A 19,496-nucleotide genomic window follows, 5' to 3' on the forward strand; every position below is an offset into this window, starting at 1 on the left:
AGATACAGAATTTTAAAAGGTACAGAAGGGAATAATTTGCCTAAAGCAGCCATAACACCGTGTGGAGAGGAGGTGGTGCAAAGGTGGATAAACTTGTGCCTTATGAATTTGTGTTTAAGTGTTGTTGACACATCTGGCGGACAGGTCCACACGGGAGAGTGTTAGAAAAAGGTAACGGCAGCGGCACCACATAGCAACAAGAACCCGGGGTTACATCAATCTCAGATGGACTGAATGCGAAAGAAAATGCTTTTGATTTAAAAATTTTTTTTTAAAAAAGTATATATTTTTGTCTCTTCTGTCAGAGCCAACAGCTTTCTCCGTCGTTGTGACCTAAATGCAAGGCTGACGGGAACGGCCGTCTAGACAAGGGGGGGGGGGGGGGGGGGTCGAGAGCCAGGTGGTCTTTATAAACACTCCCATTAGAGATTGGAGCCGGCGTTTGTTTGAATAACTTTCAGATATGAAGGCCTGGTGTTTATCCACCATTGATCCCTCCTATGCATTACACCTCGCTGGGAGGACTGGACCGCCGTCAGTAACTGCCATTACAGGAAATCTATACCTAATACCCTTGTTATTATGAATGCTCATTTTAAAATTTCAATAACAGAGGAGCAGTTATCATTATTTGTTCAGGAGTAGGTGAAGATGGGTGGGTTTCTAGAGGTTTTACTCTGCCGTCTGCATCATTTTCAAAAAAAAGAAAAAAAAGAATCCCCTTTCAGTGAGAATCTAAGGATGCAAACACTATCTGAGTGTTGTAATATGCAGGCAAAACATATATGCATAACTTGTAGTTCTGTAAATTTCTGCCTCATTGATATGCCAGCGCAGAGAAGCCATCACGTCTCCCAGTAGCTGCAGGGGGTCCCGGGCTGCGGCTGCAGCGATGCGGAGAACATCGGAAGAAAACAAGCTCGCGAGAGGGGAGCGGCTTTTAAATTGAAATGTGCATCATAGATGTATAGATAGCCAGACTTATAGAGTCGCAGAGAGCCCTGCAGCCATTCTGGGCTTGTGATGAAACAATGACCCAGGAAGCTGCCAAATTTAGAGACAAGCTGGGTCTCCCAGGAAGCATCTCCATTTGGGCTGGAATGGCAAGTGTGACCCTCATCTCTCTGCTCCTCACCTCCTACTAATTGAATCAGGCTGCTGCCCAGGATAATTCTGTGTGTGCGTGTGTGTGTGTGTGTGTGTGTGTGGGGAGAGAGAGAGACATACTGTGGAGGCGTGTGTGTGTTAAACCAGGTTTAAAATCGTTGAAATAGTGTCTTACTGTGGTGACCCTAGCTTCAAATAACCATCCAATATATTTCACATGTGAAAGGACTGGGAATATTGTGTCCACTCACAACAACCCACCAGCCCCCCACCACCACCACCACCACCAAAACCAACTGGGGCAAATATATAGTGGCTCTAAAAGGTCATGAGAATCTCTTTCAGAAAATATCTATTAAAATCCCTCCCGGACATTCCCTGGGAAATTATGCCTTATAAATTTGTCGACTTCCCACCCTGACACCCACTTCTGATACTCGGGTTTTTACTCTATTCTGATGCATGGATTTAATTAAGAAACAGCGGAATAAACATTAAAAATGTATGATTGGAAATTGCCTCAAGTTCTAAATTTCTTCTTTTTTTTCCTTTTTCTTTTTGTCTCCTTTCATACCGCCTTCCGTTGAATACACGAAAACAATGTTTAAGCACTGTTCAGAGCCTTCCTGGTTCATTAATTAAAGTTTTTTTTTTTTTTTTTGTGATGTGAAAGACCAATACGTTCTTTTGGAGACTCTGCATCATCAAGGCCAGACATGGACACAAAGACAGAGGGCATGCTCAAGGGGAAAGACTCTTGTTAGTTTGCCTGTCTGTAATTTCTAACGCTCGCTCAGCAGCTACGACACCAGCGCTCTCATCAGCGTGCGAGATTTAAACAGGGCTTTGAGGAGCTTGTGCCTAATAATTAGTCAGTAGTCTGCTTTAAGAATGTTGAGGTAAACAGGGTTTAATTAGGAAGGCTAGAGCAATCTGGGACAGATGTTGTTGCAGGAGGGATCACGCTGCGACTGTTTTTTGGTTTGTGTCGCAGTTAGAAAAAGAGGAAGCATTTCTCGTGCTTCCAGAAAGACAAAAATAACTAACTGTTTCAAACAATTTCTTATATACACACACACACACACACACACACATACACGCACATTCATGACGTGTCTGGTGTGCAAGCGTGATCTTGTTGTGTTGTTAAGGAGCTTATGTTGATAATGGTGCACAAACGCCCCCCCGTGAAAACAGAGAGGACAGAGCAAAACAAGAAATTCCAGCACTTGTTGTATAGAGAACAATATTGGAAAACATGTGCCAAAATGTGTCCGTTTCACTTATGGTGTTGTGAGAATTGCAAGTGCTGCTGTAAATCTGTTTCTCAGCAGTTAAAGAGCTTATTCCCACGGCCCTGCAGGGTGGGTCCCTGACAGTTTACCTTCAGGGAAAGGGAAGGTGGGGGGGGGACAGGTAGCCTGAGAATGTCTTCCCGACTTCCCCGCTAAGTGGCAGCTGCACTGCTTAAAAACCCGCTGATGGGATCGCAGGGCTCCACCTGGGCTTAAGTCGCCCCCTGCACCAGACGACACTCTCCTCAGACGGGCAGTGGCTGAACAAGGATCAGCAGCTCAACAATGTGGCAGTCAGTGCACCATTTTGGGAAAGTAACAAAAGCAAACACACCTAAGGCGGGTTTTATGGATTCTAAGCCTTAAATAACCACGTCCGCTAAGCTGGAAGAACAGAGGAGGGGGAGGACGGGAGTGTGAGAATGAGAGAGAGAGCAAAAAAAAAAAAAAAAACACAAGAGAAAGAGATGGAGGAGTGAGAGAATTGAGTGTTAAAACAGAGATGATGAGAAGCGGGAAGAGAGAGAGAGAGAAAAAAAAAACCTTTGAGGGGCAGATGATGAGGATGACAGAAAAGCGGTGGGAGGGAGGGAGTGAGAGAGAGAGAGAGAAAAAAAAAAATCACGCATTCTTGACAAAAGCAACATGGCAGGATCACACAGCTATTTTTCATTCACACTCCTCTGCATTCGCACATGATTCCAAAGGTACCCAAGCCCCAAGGAAGCCTTCCAGCGAGCACTGTTTGCCAATTTTTCAAACCTGTCACTCCCTCTCGGTGTATCAGCTCGCGCCGCACAAAGGGGGCCTCCTCCTAGTGCTGTCGCTATTGTTGTTGTCATTGTGCCGATGCAAGGTAAACACGTGAGGCGGTGTCGTCTACCGACCCCCCCGCCCGCTCCCACAATGCATCACTCTCACATACACTGTAAGGCGACAAAAACATTACTGCCATGGGGGGGGGGGGGGGGGGGGACACTTGTGAAAATAGGCGACGATGGCTTGAGTAATGCATGAAGGAGAGGAAGTGGAAATTGTACACATTGCCTTGTCAGTTCAGCAGTGGCAGTGTGTTGAGGGAAGCTGGTTGCCCCCCCCCCCCCTCGCCTACAGTGAGCTGCGTGCTAAGCCGTTAAAAAAACACACAGTCCGGGGCGGCTGCAGGCGCGGCAGGTAAAATGTAGTCAATAGCAAGTGTTAGTGTGGTTCTGACGCCTGAGGAACATGTCTGCCACATGCAAAGACCCACATGCCTGGACACTTTTTTCTCACACATGCACGCACACACCCACACACACACACACACACAAAGGTGTACACCATTCACTGCCCACGGTGTTCATTATGAGCTTTGACACAAAGTCCACAGAGACGCTGAGGCTAGTAATCAAGCAGGAGCTTCTGTATGTTCCTGAAGGCATCCTTGTCGCCGCTGTAGACCGGGGTGGGGGTGGGTGGGTGGGGGGGGTATTGTATTTAAAGAATATTCTTTAGGCTTAGGTTAATATTTCATGTTTGATTCACATTTGCATTTGTTGAAATTGATATCCCTCAGCATGACACCTGCTCACACTGCCCTGAAATGATAGCAGAAATGTAAGGGTTAAAAAAGAAAAGAAAAAAAAAAGGTGGGTGTTTATCATTAAGGTGTAGAGCAAACATGTTGAAGCGCTGCGGGCGGCCTCGGGGGAATTTCTACAGCAACTTACAATCAGACACGTTCATGTTGTCGCATAAGCGAAGTCCCACTTCATTAGGCCGCACGAATGCCAAGAGTTATTACAGTCAAGAGACGCACTCCAGTTGGATTTGCACATCAAATTGCGCACACAGACACACACACCCGCCACACCCCCCCACCCACCCCCCTCCCACCCCTGCGAGTTCATTCCTGTCATGGCTGCTTCTGGTTTTTAAGCTGGAGCACTTTACATTTCACTGCCGTCCAATCACTTGGTCATTCACTCCATTCCTTATGCTCGGGCATTTTACTGTATTTATTCGACATTCCTCCTTTTTTTGATCCTTGACACCAGCTCTCTTTTAATCTGTCTGAATGAATTCATTGCTATTCAGCCGTCATGCTCCTCAGATATGGGATGAAATATAGAGGACTTGTTTCATCTGTCTTTAAGATTCATGGGCTATTTGATACTCTGGAATGTTTGAAAACACTAAATTCCTATGTGGCGCATCACATCAATAACAAGATTTTGACCTTGCAAGGCATGTCTTTTCTCAAAGGGGGCGGGGGGGGGGGGGTTGGATGTGTGATTCAGATCTTTTAAAATGCATTTGTTTAGCTCATTCTTCTCTACTGGCTCAAAAAAAAAATATGGCGTGCATATTGTACTTCGAATCTCTGTAGTCGGCGTTTCCCAGGCAGGAATAGAAGTAGGAAATGGTTAACCAGTAACCTAACCAGACTTGTGGGGTGGTGATGAAATACTGGCCTTGAGTTTAAAGAGCAAAGCATTGTGCAGCCACTGATGTTCTCTCGCTGTCTAATTTGATCTCATGAATCCAGAACTCAAAGTGGGGAGGGCAGTAAATTACGGATCCCTAAGGAGCTGTGACACAGGGAAGAGATGAGCCCATTGTAGTAAAGCAACTGCTGCCAATTTAGTGTTCAGGGACCTTCATCTTTGAAATGCTCCCCGCTCGCCCAGGTGGCTTTATCAAAAGAGTTTAGTGGAACATGACGTTCCCACGCCTCATCCAACTCCGGGCCAAAGCTGTTAGAATACCGTGACTTTTTTTTTTTTTTGGGGGGGGGGGGGATGTCGACCCTGAGCTCCGCTTTTGGCAGTGATGTGTCTGAATTACTGGGTACAAGCAAGATGAGAGAGCAACGAAAAACCTTTTGAAAAACTCCAGGCGTTTGGCCATGGGAGAAGTTGCGGTGGGTGGGGGTGCGAGCGCGGGCGGCGGAGGTATATTGCCATAGTAACAATGGATAGCCCACCAAAGTTTCCTGAGCAAACACAGGCATACGGTTTAAACAGCGACTGAGGACCCTCGCCAGCGTGCCTCCCTGTTCAAACAAAATCACGCTGGCACAGATAACGCTGACATTTTAAACATAAATTACAAGGTCTCCAATTGTCATGTCATGTCCCCAATTCACTAAGAGAAGAGGCTGCCGCGGCGAAGAAGAGCTTATTCAAAGAGATTCAAAGGAGTAGGCACACACAAAGCGCACACCCCTGACGTAAATCTTTCAAATGTACAGAGGAAGAGGAAGGGAGGCGAGAGCCGTTAGCGCGTTTAAGCACATTTGCGTAGACATCAAATGAATCGCCCCGCGACTGGCTTCACGGGGGGAAAAGTAATCTGCGCTACTCAAATATTTGCCGCTGCAGCCGCCGCAGAATTCTGATGGTGATTACACAGCGAGTAACTGTCCCCCCCCCCTTTCCAAGTCCGGCTGGGGATCTCCCACGACACACTCGTAAATGTCACCCGTGTAGGCACTTAGCTGCTTGTCAGAAGTCGCTATGAGCTCCCTTCACGTCACCAGTTCATAAGAGCTCTTCACTGTGTGATAGGCTTCCTTTATGCACTTATGTTCCCAGCAGTTTGCCTCCTTCCACTGAAGTCTGTTATTAATATATCATTCTGGACAGATTAATGGTGACGAATCTGACGTTAAGTGAAGCTTATTAAGCAAAGGCTTGGTTTGGAATAAAGTTGAGGTAAAATATGAAAAAAAAAATAAAAAAGGCTGGTTGTGTTTAAGCGGCTTTGTTTACCATTATTCTAATCATTTTACCGCCCCCAGACATGTCATTTTGATTGATATCCCTGCCTTTCCCCCAATCCCAGACCTCATCAACCCAGAACCAAACGGCAGCTAGCTCCCCCTCAAGGCACCTCTCACCACTTGAATCTACTCTGTAATTTACAATTGGCTATTGTGTCCCAAGTGTTGCATCGGACCAACTCAGGGGTAAATGAACCATGTCGAAGATCAGTCTTTCAGTCTTGATTACACCCCCACCCACCCACCTCCTTCCTCTCCCTCCATAACTTCAGGAAACCGAGCAAAAAAAAAAAAAAAGAAAAAAGAAAAGCCACGGATCAGAACCCGCTATTACCCGAGCACCTGAGTTCAGCCGCTCACTCGCCGAGCAAAATGGCCGACGCGTTCTCCGCCAGTGGCCGCTCTGATTGACTATTTGTAGTTGTTACTCAGGACATTGTTGCTGGGAGGAGAGAGAGAGAGTGAGAGAGAAAGAGAGAGAGAGGGAGGAATAAGGAGAAGGAGGACTCCATCTCCTGAGATGCAGTTAGAAAAAGAGTAAAAGGTGAAACCAAAGCTCCATAATAAACCGACTATAGAGGCAAGGTGCCGCAAATCAATACCTGAAACCATATTAAATGTCTGGAGCTCCTCAATCCACAGTAGAATTTGTCTAAACTAAAGCCAGCATTACAGTCATCTCCACTTTATATTGCAGTTTCCAACATGGCGGGCCTGTGGGAATTCAACATATGAGGCCTGGTGTAAGGCTGTATACACTACGCAGTTCATTCTGGCAGCACATTACAGTCAAAATCTAGTTTTAAGACTTGAGCTGATTTATTACAAAGTTACGTTTCATCAAATTTCTTCCATATTTTTTCTGTATGTCAAGTAATTAACACATAGAAATCCCCCTCACACACACACACACACACAGCAGAGGATGGAATAATACAATAAATTGTAAGGCTGCGGCCAGCAATCATCATCTGCCCTCACGGTGTCCACAAACTATACCAAGGCCGTAACCTTATTCACATTTTAATTTAATCGCTGTACGCTGCATACTAAGAGAGCGAGCAGGGGGAAAGTACACAAGGAGTAAGAAGCAAATTGAAAAATTAGCATTCTCAAAAAAGGGCAGGCCAGACTTCATATTTCAGTTGATTTGATAGCAGCTACCTTGCGAGGCCGCTCGTAACTCCAGCTGCCCCGTGACCTTCATTCTTCAGCGGGCAGGCGGACTCTTCCCAGCCTCTGACAAGATTTATCGGGCCTGGCTAATAGCCTGCTCTCTGCCAGGTAAGGCCTCATCGATACAGGGGCTCCTCCTGCCCCTGCCAGTGCTTTGCTAATGAATATTTCTACTTTTTTTTCCTTTTTTTTTATTTGGCACACATCTAGAGTTTAATACAGGTGGTATAGGCATGTAAAAGAAGTAGAATAGGGGTTAAAGTGCACATCTTAGTCACAGCAGGGTCTAATAAATAGCTCAGGTGGGGGCAAAGGAGCTCCCAGTGCCTTGCTGGAGGGCACTTGTGATTGCTGAGAGTGAAAAGAAGGCATCGCATCACAGGCTACTCAAGCTTGTCGCGGGTTTTTAACAGGCGAAGATAAAGTATTGCTCTAGCCGTCGGGCTCCATCTGCCTCTGTATGCATGTGTGTTGAGAGTATATGTAATAACCAGACACACACACACACACACACACACACACACACACACACACACAGATATAATGAACTGCATTCCTAGGGTAAACACAGCAGCACAGGCGCACACACATACACACACACACACACACACACACAGGATATTGAAACCCTCTCAGGCATGTCGCAGCGCGTGTGCCTGCCGTGCAGGATGATGGAGAGGCTGAACTGTGGAGCCCCCGTTTGCTCTCCTCTCCAGCCCTCACAGGATACACAAACACACACACACACACATATATTCCTACTGTACACCCACACACTTTATCACACCCTTACACATTCACACACGCATCAACACAGCGAGTGTACCCGCCGAGTACACATGCACAAACTTTCACACAGGTCCCCCCAGGCTTTGATGGATGGTCGGTGAGTGCTCTACCTCCTGTTTCATACACATATAATCTCATTTGGGGGCCACATGGTGGGAGCCGCACCAAAACAGGGCTAATAGAAGCAGTCAAGCTGTCCTACTCCCCCCCCCCCCTTCTCAAGTCAAGTCATATCCATTATACTCTGCTGCTTAGCAAATATGTATGACTGCAGCCTGTTAATAGAAAGGTATGTCCTTTGAATAAAGAATAAAATAAAATAAAAAAAACACAAAGCTTTCAGATGCATTATTTATCCTGGACAATTCTTAATGTGTCTAACGCGGTCAGGAGATCTCAGTGCATCTTAATATTTCAGCAGTTTCCTTAATAGAAAAGAGGGGGGGTCAAAGTCAAAAAGGGGAAGTATGTGCGAAGAGAGAGAACAGGTGCACGTCTGTCAGAGCCTTAAAAAAAGAAGAAAAAGAAATCAATGTGAACCTGAACCCAGGGTGAAGGTTGAACCATTAAATACGCTCCAATTACACTGTTGAACTTGTTAACCCCCCCCCCACCTGTCAATACCATTGTGTAGACCATGTATGTGTAGACTCCCCTACCCCCCCCGTCCGGTGTCTTTCTACGGACCATCTAACACGTCAGTCAAAGTGTCTTTTTTTGGTCACCTGTCAAGCGCTGCTTAATAGACAAGTTCGTCTTTGAGCTAAGGAGCTTTGCAGTCGGCCCCGCCAGAGCAAAAGGTGGCACTTGAGGACGGGGGGGGGGGGTTAAATTATGGATCAATGTGTCTGGTGGCTCTCATTCTCATCTTCACCACGAAGGCCGGTGCGTTACAACATGGCCGATGCTGGATTGGGGGGGGGGGGGGGGTGTTTAAATCGTTGGATGTAAGGTGCACGGACCCCTGTTGGCAGTTCCCTTGACATCCTTGGGCCCCCGTGTGAGCAACGCCGACAGTGAAGTGATTCATCTGAGTCATCGCTCGACGTCTCCCCAGCGGGGGGGGGGGGGGGGGGGAAAAAGGGGGGGGGGGGGGGGGGGGGGTAAGAAGCGGGAGAGACGGAGAGAAAACACGCAGGGACACACTCGACGGAAACTCTGCCCGTCAGAGGAAGCGCAGACGCAAAGACACCTCTGCCACCTGTTTGAATTGACATCAACACAACAAATGTGCCCTGTGACCTTTTCTGCAAAACAGCAACAACAAACACAAATCACATCATTATATGGATTTTTTTTTTTTTAAGCAAGTTTGATGACAAAAACACTACTGTTTTTGCCTGTTTTGCCACGTCTGATACGTGTTGTGATCTGGCTCGTCGATGGGCGGGCGGGCGCGGGGGGGGGACTATTCCCCAGGGTTTACACGGCAGTGGAGCGAAGTGGTGTTCTCATTTAGCCGCTTCTAGCTTCTGGAGTCTATACAAAGAGGACAACTATAGAGAAAACAACAAGGCTGGCGCGGCGCATCACAGACCTTGGGAGCCTTGTAAAAGTCAATTTGCTGTACGAACTCCTTCTAACAATTGCCACAGAAAAAAAAAAAAAAAAAAAAACCCAAAAAAAACAAGTCTGCAATATGGTGAGCATGCACTGATTGATAGTGCCACAGGAAAGGCAAATCTGCAAATATGAATCGGCTTTATCCTGGTGAGCCCTATCTAATGCGATCGCTGCCGGTATGAAATGAAATTCCATTTTCGATGACATCAAATTGAAAGAAGCGGTGAGAAGAAGGTGGCATCCTCGACACTGCCACTTACAATCAGCGGCGTGGAGAGCAATCAAGGTGGCATGCGGCTTAAATTTCTTGTCTGTTTCTTCCCTCACTTTGCCCCTCCCCCCAACCCCCCCCCCAACGCCCACCCCCCACCCCCCTCTCTTCCTCCTCCTCCTCCTCCTTCTGCCTCTGTCTTTCGGCATCTTATCATGACAAATGTTGCGGATGAGTCCGGGCCTCCTTCAGCTTATTCAATCATGAGTATTTATTTTCTTGTGAAGACAACTGAGCTCAGTGGCGCATTTATTGTGTGTAGAGGGGAGGGGGTAAAAGAAGAAGGGAAAAGGAGAAAGAGACATAGAAATGAAGCAATATGTTTCATGCTTTCCCCTATAGGTAAAGGAGGGCCTCAGTATTAACATATTATGCAGAGTAATATAGGAGAAACTGTAGCAATATCTCCCTGACTTCCTCTGCCAGTCTCCACCATTTCTGCCTGCGTATCAGGTAAGTCTAATCCTTAGATTAGTAATTGCCTTGGAGCGAATGCATTCAAATCACCAAACCAAATTATACCAGAAAATGCTGCCCGCTGCAATTTCATGAGTATTACTGTGCACTCTTACTCCTTCCATTTTCCCTCTCAGAACATAAACAACAAAAGCCTGAGCAGCCATAGATTGAATTAAGCTGTAATAGATCCAAAACAATTTTGATAAAATTAGCCACAGTCGACGGTACGCAAGCACCACACACAAAGGACAAGCGCTAATAATAATGTGACAATAAACAAACCAGCTCATTGCACATAATCTCATTTCTTACTAGACACAAGATTGCCAGATTTTTTTTTTTTTTTCTCACCTTCATCTCATGAATTTTGGTCAAGTTGATATTTTCTTCTGCTGACGTGATCATCAGCTGATTGCTCGCATGACGTTGCAGTTGACTAGAAAGTTCTTAGCTGGATTCAAATCTAATTTCATTTTTTTAATTTTTTTTTAAAATGAAGTTAAGTTGCAGTGACAACAAGTGGCCCTTTCTCTGCTTTTGCTAAGAATAAGCTGACCTGTATCATCAGCAACAGTGGGAGGGGCAGTGGTGGTGGTGGTGGTGGTGGGGGGGGGTGACCAAACATGTGAAAGCTCCTGTGGAACCTCTTATCAACTAATTACCTCATTGAGCTCAATGAGTGACTGACTGCCTCGACAATTTCACAGATAAAAATCACACGAGAGGCGGCGAGGGACCCTGGTGCCTGGTGAAATTCAAGTGGTGATGAATGCTAAAAGTAAAAAAAAAAAAAAAAAAAAAAAAAAAAAACACCCAAAAGTCCAGAGAACGGTGGTGGCTTGGCTGCTTAATCCTACATACAGGTGTTCATATACGACTGAAGTTTCAATTAGGTCGGTTGTGGCTTCTCGTAGGTGTTTAGGCAGCTACATTTTATAGGGTTCAAACAAATGAGGCTGGAGGCAAAGTACAACATTTCCATATTGGTTTCCTGATCTGCCCCCGGAGCCTGAAGGGCAATCACATCCTATGTTTTGGCTACAGACACCATCCAGGTGACCCTCCATTTGCATGGTGATATTGTTTGTCCTGAGCGAGTGCACCGGGTGAGGCAGGTTGTAGCCCTATGCAAATCAGTGCTTTAGTTGACGGCCGTAGTCAGCTTGAAAGCAGGGAAAGTGTTGCTGCTCAGGAGGAACACTGGTCCGGGGGCGGAGGGCAAGGGGGGTTGGGGGGGGTGACACTGGAGGCTGGGTTAAGGGCAACGTCCAGTTATGCTTGCTGCATCAGCCCTCAGGCGAGATAACCTGGTATAAGTTTGTGCGCCGGGGCTCTGCCTGCCCTGAGGGGGCCTAAGCTTTGCATGAGCGTCGGATACAAGCTGCTGTGGCTCACCTTTGATTAAAAGTGATCCACCTGGGCACGAGTGGCGCTTTGAAGTGCAATGATAAAACAAAAGCTGATGGCTTGTGCTAATTTGATGGCTAAGTGATTTCATTCCTCACTACATTATGGTTGGACAGCATTTATTTTCTGGCACCACAGAGAACAGAAGCTACTGCCAGAAGTAATAAAGTTAAGTGTTCTGTTAAGTGCATACACCACTCATCAGCCTTCCAATGCAAGGTTTGGACACAGGTATGCAAAGAGCAGATAGAGCAAGCATGATATTATAAAAAATAAAATATATATATATGAATAGCACAAGCTGCAACCAATAGGGTTACAGGAAGATAAAATAAATGTCAGGTCTGTTTCCCTCCTGTTCAAGCACTCAACAGCTGCTGGCTGACATGCAGGGCCCCCCCCCCCCCCCCCCCCTCACAGTTAGATAAGATAAAATGAATCTTTATTGATCCCCACATGGGAAATTCACTTGTTAGAGCAGCTCAAAAGTAGACAAAAAAAAGAACAAGTGCTCGATGAATAAAAATGATATGCACCATATATGCACCTATCAGATCTACAGATGTGACCTGCGGTGGAAACATAAGATAGATATAATGGTAAATGAATGGATAAGATATGTTGCCTGAGATATGTTGTGCTCAGTGCGGTGGGACCTGACTGTAGTTGTGATGCTGTAAGTGGTGGGGTGATTGATACAGAGACAACAACAGTGTTACAGTCTGCTGCTGTTAAAAAAGCCCGACTGCCTTCTGGATGAAGGGCCTGCACTAGCGCCCCTGAAGCTGCTTAAGGCCTTAGGGCCCCCACAGTGTCATGCAGGGGGTGGAAATCTAGAGGACAGTCCAGAGCAGAGCTAGCCCTCTAAACCAAGTTTATTGAGTCTCATTCTGTCCCTCTCTGTGCTTCAGCCTCCCCAGCAGACCACTGCTAAAAGACACCGCTGTGTCATAAACTATTCTTAACAGTGTCCTGCACTCTCCAAAGGAGCTCGGTCTCCTCAGCATATGGAGACGACTTTGGCCCCTTTTTTCATCTGTGTTGTCTGACCTGAGCAAGTTATTCCTAAAGTGAAGTTTTTTTGTTTTCCATTCCCATCATGTCAATATCCAACCCTCTGGATGTTCACCGCTGTGGTCTGGGGGCATCTTCACCTGCACAAGTCTATCACCGTCTCCTTTGTCTCGCTGGCATTTATGTTAGCTCAGCTTAATGACTGTTTAAATGTGTGACGGGCTAAGAAGAAGGGCTCACCTCGCCGATAAACTCCCTCAGTTGCCTGGTTACCTGCCCGAGCCTGTGCAGTTATTGTAAGATCAGGTAGGCGAGGGGAGAGGAAGACGGAACCCGATACCTCAGAGATTACAGTCAATGGTCAGCACTATTCTCTCTCTCTCCCTCCCCGTCTTTCTCTCTCTCCACCCGACCCCAAAGTCCCTTGTGAAACAGTAGGGGCCATTCTCTTCACCGCTAACAGGGCCGTCTTTCTTGTGCCTGTCTCTATCTCTTCCCACAGATTGGCAAAAAGAGAGGGAGTGGTAAAAGAGAAGGGTTTGTGGGTGAGGGCGTGTACATGCATGCAGTTCATGTCTGTGTGAGAAAACGCACAATGAAAAATAATCCTTTATCATTACCTTGTCATGAATCTTAAAAGGGCTCCACCTCATTTGTGGCTAAATGTGGTATAAATTGAGTCCTCTCTGGGAATTCTCAAGGAAGTGAAACAGTATTACCTTACCTTCCAGGAGAAATGAAACATCATAAAATATATATATTGTTAATGGTATTCTTTGAAGTCATAATCTTCTACCACTAATCCAGATTTTTGAAGAAATCGTTCCCCTAACTGAGGCACACAAGTGTCCTTGAGTGTTTTATTATCTCTTTAGCTGTCGTGGCACTTACCTGACAACAGAATATTTTTAGACGCAGCGTCCCTAAAATCAAGAGCATGACCGCTTCACCACTTAATCTAATACCGAGGTTGCTGTTTAATGCTGTAATTGGAGCACATGAACACACACCTTCTCTTCAAGCCATTAAATTACGTTCTATTTACCCCGACAGAATGTCTCAACAGTGAGTATTTACTGAGCCCGTGGGATATAAAAGGCAATTTTAATGTCTGCTAGCTATTGTATATTAAAAACTTAACAGGCTACATCACACAGCAAACATTGATGATACTGCCCAGTAGGCCACTAAACACTTTCTTTACAATTTAAGTATTCAAACTGCGTGCCCCAAATCAAAAGAAGTACTCTTTATTCTTAGTGCAGATTGAGTTTTGTCCAAGACACTGTATTCTAACAAACGCACAGTCCATAAAAGTTACTGCAGCATTAATGTAGAGAGTAAATAAATAATTATATAAGTGGAGCATAGTGACACACAATACATGCTGCTGCCGCAGCAGCAAATAGAGTGCCCTTTTAATTATGCAGGAGACATCCGAAAGCAACAGCACTCCTCACACCCTGGGAAGCAGCTCAGTGAATACACCATATTAGAAGCTGTTAGAGACAGAGCAGAGGAAGAGAAGGCAGAGAAGAAAAAGGGGAGTGAAATGATTTGAGAGGAGAAATAGCAAGAGGGAGGGGAGAGGGATATAGAGAGATGAGAGTGGAGATTAAAAAAGAAACCACTGCAAGAAAAAAGGCAAGGCAGAGAGCAGCATTGTAAGGGGTATGATGTGGCGGAGGCTGAAAACACTGAGAGAGGAGAAGGAATACAGGGGGAGAACAGACAGCACGGGTGGCTGCAACGCATGCAAGAGTGTATTACACAGGGCCAGAGGAGAGTTTGGGGGGGGGGAGGCACAGAATACAAAAACATGAACGTAGAGATATCGAGAGAAAAACAAAAACGGGAAGTTGAAAAAAAAATAGAAAAAAGGAAGAAACAATCCAGAACAGCACACCAGAATTCTAAAGGAGTAACGGCTGACACCAAGTAAAAGAAAGATCAATAATTCATTAGACTGCCGTAGAAAACACATAAAACAACAGTGTTCTTTTGCCTGACGCAAATCAGCTGACTTCATTATGTATTAACTTTGTTTCTCACTGTTGTTGCACCTAACCGTACAAAAACAGACAAAAAAAAAAAAAAGGAATCTAAAGACTGAATTGATAAAAGCTCACATTTCCTGGAATTTGAATATCACATCACGCCACCTACACCTTTTTCCAGCACTACAAATGGAAGAAAAGAGTTAGTGAGTGGGGAAAAGGAATAAAAGCAGAAAAACAGAAGGGGAGGTAAGACGAAGCGTGGAGGGTGGGAGAGAGAGAGGGGGAGAGGAGAAGCAGGTAGAAGATGGCAGACATTTATATATGAGGGGAAAGATAAGGAGGTGAAAGAAACTGAGGCACAATATGAGAGAGGGTATAAAAATGTCCGATTTCACTGCAGGGTCAATGAAGTGACGCAGACCCCGAAGTGCAGAGGAATGTTAATATGACCTCCTGGCCAGATGTTCGTACTCAAGCCAAGACTGTAAAACTGACTCACAAACCTTACAAAGCCATGTTTGTGCTGCGTTCAGCCTGCATCTAAACCTTTCTCTCCTTTCTGCTTTTTGTTCTTTCTTCTCTCCCCTTTCCTCAAGAAGAAAAGGTAGCCTTGTCACAGACAGAGGGCAGGGCAGGGCTTGACATGGCTAAGGGGGTGTGTAGCCGGCCCCCGCCACGCTCCCCTCTGGGATAAAATAACTGCAAACCAAACCCTTATGTGAGCTGTCTAGAACACTCCGACACATATTTGCCAAGGTTAGTAGCTGTGACACCCCCTGACGGAAAAAGCAGCCTCAACACCGTGATAAAAGTAAAAAAGTTGGACATGTTTGTTCAAGTGGTAACAATACCCTTTCCTTAGCTAATCTAAACCTTTCTCTTCTCTTTTCAATATTACATGTGAATGGCACTCCAAACCAAAACAGATCAATACCGCTAACTTGACACACATTAGCACCATAAAGGCAACAAGACTACTGAGACTAGCCCTGTCAGAAAGCATTATGGTAGAGAGAACACTAAGAGGAAGAAACAGAAGACATTTAAGAGTAGTGGAGGGGGAAAAAAAACAAAAAACATGGAGACGTGTCTTCTTACCTGTTTGTTGTATTTGTTGATAGTTTGACTGCTGTATTCAGAGCAGTGGTCAGATCCAAGGGAAATGTTATCTCCGGTGCCAACAAAGGTATTGGCAGGGGGCAGGTCCTGAACTGCCTGGTGCTTTTTTCCAGCTGTTGGCGACTGCGGGTGAAGCTGGACAGTGGGGAGTGGCGAACTGGACTTGTAGTGCCGGGCCAAATCTGGACTCCCGGGCCCTCCGTTGACTGAGCGGTAGCGGCCCATGCCTGGACTGTCCGACAGCTTCTCATTGACGCCGTCATAGCGCTGCCCGTTGGGTTTGGAGGCCTCTACAGTGACAATACTGCTATAGAGTGGCTGTTTGGACTTCTGTTTCTTCTTATCTTTCTTGGGCTTCTTGGATTTGTCATGCTGCTGTGGTGTGAAGAAGTCTTCGTGATCCTTCTTGCCGGCCTCGTAGCCATTCTTATTCTTGGGGCGGCAATAACGGGCCATGACTACGACGAGAATAATGAGGATGACCGTCATGATGCCCGAAACTACTCCGATGACAATGCTTAACCGCTGTTTGCTTAGGTCGTAGTTGGGGTCACCGGCAATGTTGGTGTTCAGAGACGTGCTCAGGCTCTTAGCCACCTGGGCCTCCACGACTGTGGAATTGGAAAGAGTCTCATTTACATACACATGAACCAGAGTGGTGGTGGTCTGTGATGGCTGCCCTCTGTCGTTCACCTGGACCACCAGTCTGTGGAGGCCATAGTGCTTCTGCTCCAGCTTCCCCACCAGCGAAATGACGCCGGAGCCACCATCAATCTCAAACAGCTTGAAGGGGTTTCCCCCAATGATGCTGTAGTTCAGGTCTGCGTTGATGCCGGTGTCAGTGTCGGTGGCTAAGACCGTTCTGACTACTGTTCTGATGTTACTGGAAGGAGGAAGGAGGGTGTAGGAGCTGTTAATTGGGAAAGTGACCGTTGGTGCATTGTCATTTTCATCCATGACAAAGAGTGAAACCGTGGCGGTGGCGGATCTGGGAGGGTCACCGCCATCCACAGCTTTGACTCGGAAGGTGTATGTGGTTTTCTGCTCTCGGTCAAAGGATAGGGTGGAGAAAATAGTCCCAGTGTCGTTCTCAATAGAAAAAATGTCCTCTTCTTCTTCAATGAAAAGACTCATCTCAGCATTTTGGCCTTTATCTGCATCAATGACTGTAACCATGCCAACTGGGCTGTTTGGCTCAAGGTTCTCTTTGACATAGAAGGTGAACACATCCTGCATGAACTTTGGTTCGTTGTCATTCTTATCGGCCACAAGGACAACCACTGTTGCAGAGCCCTGAAGGGTGTTTATGCCCTTATCTTTGGCTATCACTTTGAATTCGTAGCGCTCTGTTTGCTCTCTATCCAGAATGCTGTTTACTCGGATGTCTCCACTGTCTGCATCGATAGAGAAAATCCCATTTACTGATGAGTCAAGGGAATAGGCTATTTCAGCGTTCTTCCCACTATCTGCGTCGATGGCTGCCACCGTTGTCACCCTCTCGCCTGGGGCATTGTTTTCCGGAAACGACACCTCTACTACATTCTGGCTGAAGATGGGAGGGTTGTCATTAGTGTCGCCCACTTTGACGATAAGAGAGTTATTACTTGCCAGACTGGGGCTTCCAGAGTCCACAGCCACTATGACCACATTGTATTCCTGTGTGGCTTCATAGTCCAGTGGTGCAGACGTGTGGAGGAAGTATTTCTTTTTATTCTGCTCACCCTCCATTTCACTGGCTGGTTTGAGCTGAAAGGGAACATCCCCTACCACTGTGCAGGTCACTATGCCATTTTCCCCCTGGTCACGGTCTGACACCTGAACTAAGGCAATGGGTGTGTCCACCACCACATCCTCAGCCACGTTGGCTATACCATCTTTTAAGAAAATGCGTCCAATTTTCCGTATCTCTATGGCGGGGACGTTGTCATTCTCGTCCTTGATGTTCAACACCACAGTGGCCTTGTCCATTTTGGGCGGCTGGCCTCTGTCACGGGCCATTACTGTGAACCTCAGTTGGCTCACTTCTTCACGGTCAATGCGGTGCAACACACTCAGCCACCCTGTGCTCTCATCCAACCTCAGCAGCCTCCTCACTGACTCTGTGGCTGCCCCAAACACATACTCTATTTGACCATTAACCCCCACGTCTGCATCGGCCGCTTTGAGCTGTAGGATGGGGGCGCCTGGGGAGCTGTTTTCTGGTAGGTCAGCCTCATACACACTCTTCTCGAACCGGGGGCTGTTGTCATTCACATCAGTGATCATCACCCTCAGAATGGCCTGGGAAGAGCGAGGGGGATCTCCTCCATCCCTAACACGCAGTGTGAGCTCATAGGAGTCTCTCTGTTCCCTATCAAGGGCCCCTTTAATGATGAGTTGAGGCTGTTTCTCTCCATCAGTAGTGTCAGCAACTTGCAGCTCGAAGACGCTGCTCCTGCTTGCGCCTTCCTCAAACCTCCTCTTCCCCGAGTACGAATCCCCAGAGGAGCCCAGGCGCCTTGAGTTCTCCCCATTGTCCTGGATAAGCTCGTATCTCTCTATTCCATTTCTGCCAAAATCTCTGTCTGTGGCAGTGGGCAGCAGATAAAGGGTTCCAATGGGTCTGTTCTCCTCCACAGACAGTGTCAGGACAGGGGAAGGGAAAGACGGGGTGTTATCATTTATATCTAATATGATGACTTTTCCCTCAAAGAGGTCGACCCAGCTCTGGGCTGGTCCGATGACTGACACTTCAAAATCTATAAAACACTCATTCTCATCAAATATCATTTGGCACTGCTGTAATTTTTCACGGTCTATCCGCCTCTCGTTGGTGGTGAGCTCACCTGTTATGTTGTCAATTTTGAAAAAATCTGAGCCCGATTCGAGCGTGAATGTCACCTCGCCGGACCCGGCAACAATGCCCAGGTCGGCGGCTACGTTTCCTACTCTGACATCAGCGGGTCCCTCCTCAGCCAAACGGTACCGGAGCACTTGCTTGGCAGCGGGCTGATGCACAAGCTGCAGGATGAGCATGCAATAGTACAAATAGTCCACTGCACCAGTAGTCCTCATTGTTCTCCCCTGGAAAATGTCCACTTAGGTTTGAAAAAAAAAGAAATGTTTTAAAAAAATAATGATTTAATCACTGATGGAAAGTCCGACTGTGGGGGGGAAAAAATCGTGTTGATTAAGAGCAAAGCCCTCGGTTTCGGGATGTGTGAGACTTCATCCTCCGGACGACTTCCTACATCGCTCCTGCTGCAGTGAAAAGCAGCAAGTGCACGGGCTTCCCTCTCTCCCCTGCTTCCCCACCTCCAGCACTGGATGTTAGTTGCTCTTTCCTTGTTTTTGTAAAAAAAAAAAAAAAAAGAAAAAAAAAAGAAAAAGAAAAACCGCAATGGTGTTTAAAAAAAACACACACGCACGCACACCAGAGAGGCTCCGTGCGCTCTGGAAGGTGCCACCAATAGGCCTATGTGAATTTCATGCGCGTAAAAGCCAAAATGTCATTTAGTCCGAACATCATATCACCAAGAAAGTATGATCAGAGT

At 46.4% G+C, this 19,496-nt stretch overlaps 1 protein-coding gene across 3 annotated transcripts in view; it reads right to left on the bottom strand.

Annotated features, from left to right (window-relative positions):
* pcdh7 (protocadherin 7) overlaps nt 1-19,017 on the bottom strand; it is a 104,053-nt gene extending 85,036 nt beyond the window's left edge. For 2 of the 3 annotated variants that reach the window (XM_022760785.1, XM_022760784.1), the window contains exon 1: nt 15,943-19,017. In XM_022760785.1, the coding sequence (XP_022616506.1) occupies nt 15,943-19,017 (3,075 nt within the window). Of the gene's footprint in view, nt 1-15,617; nt 15,621-15,942 lie in introns of all 3 variants that reach the window. The other variant, XM_022760783.1, reaches the window with a different exon arrangement.
* Between the last annotated feature and the right edge of the window lie 479 nt (nt 19,018-19,496).

This window comes from Seriola dumerili, unplaced genomic scaffold (assembly GCF_002260705.1).
Source record: "Seriola dumerili isolate Sdu_G_001 unplaced genomic scaffold, Sdu_1.0 BDQW01000362.1, whole genome shotgun sequence".
NCBI classification, from domain to species: Eukaryota; Metazoa; Chordata; class Actinopteri; order Carangiformes; family Carangidae; genus Seriola; species Seriola dumerili.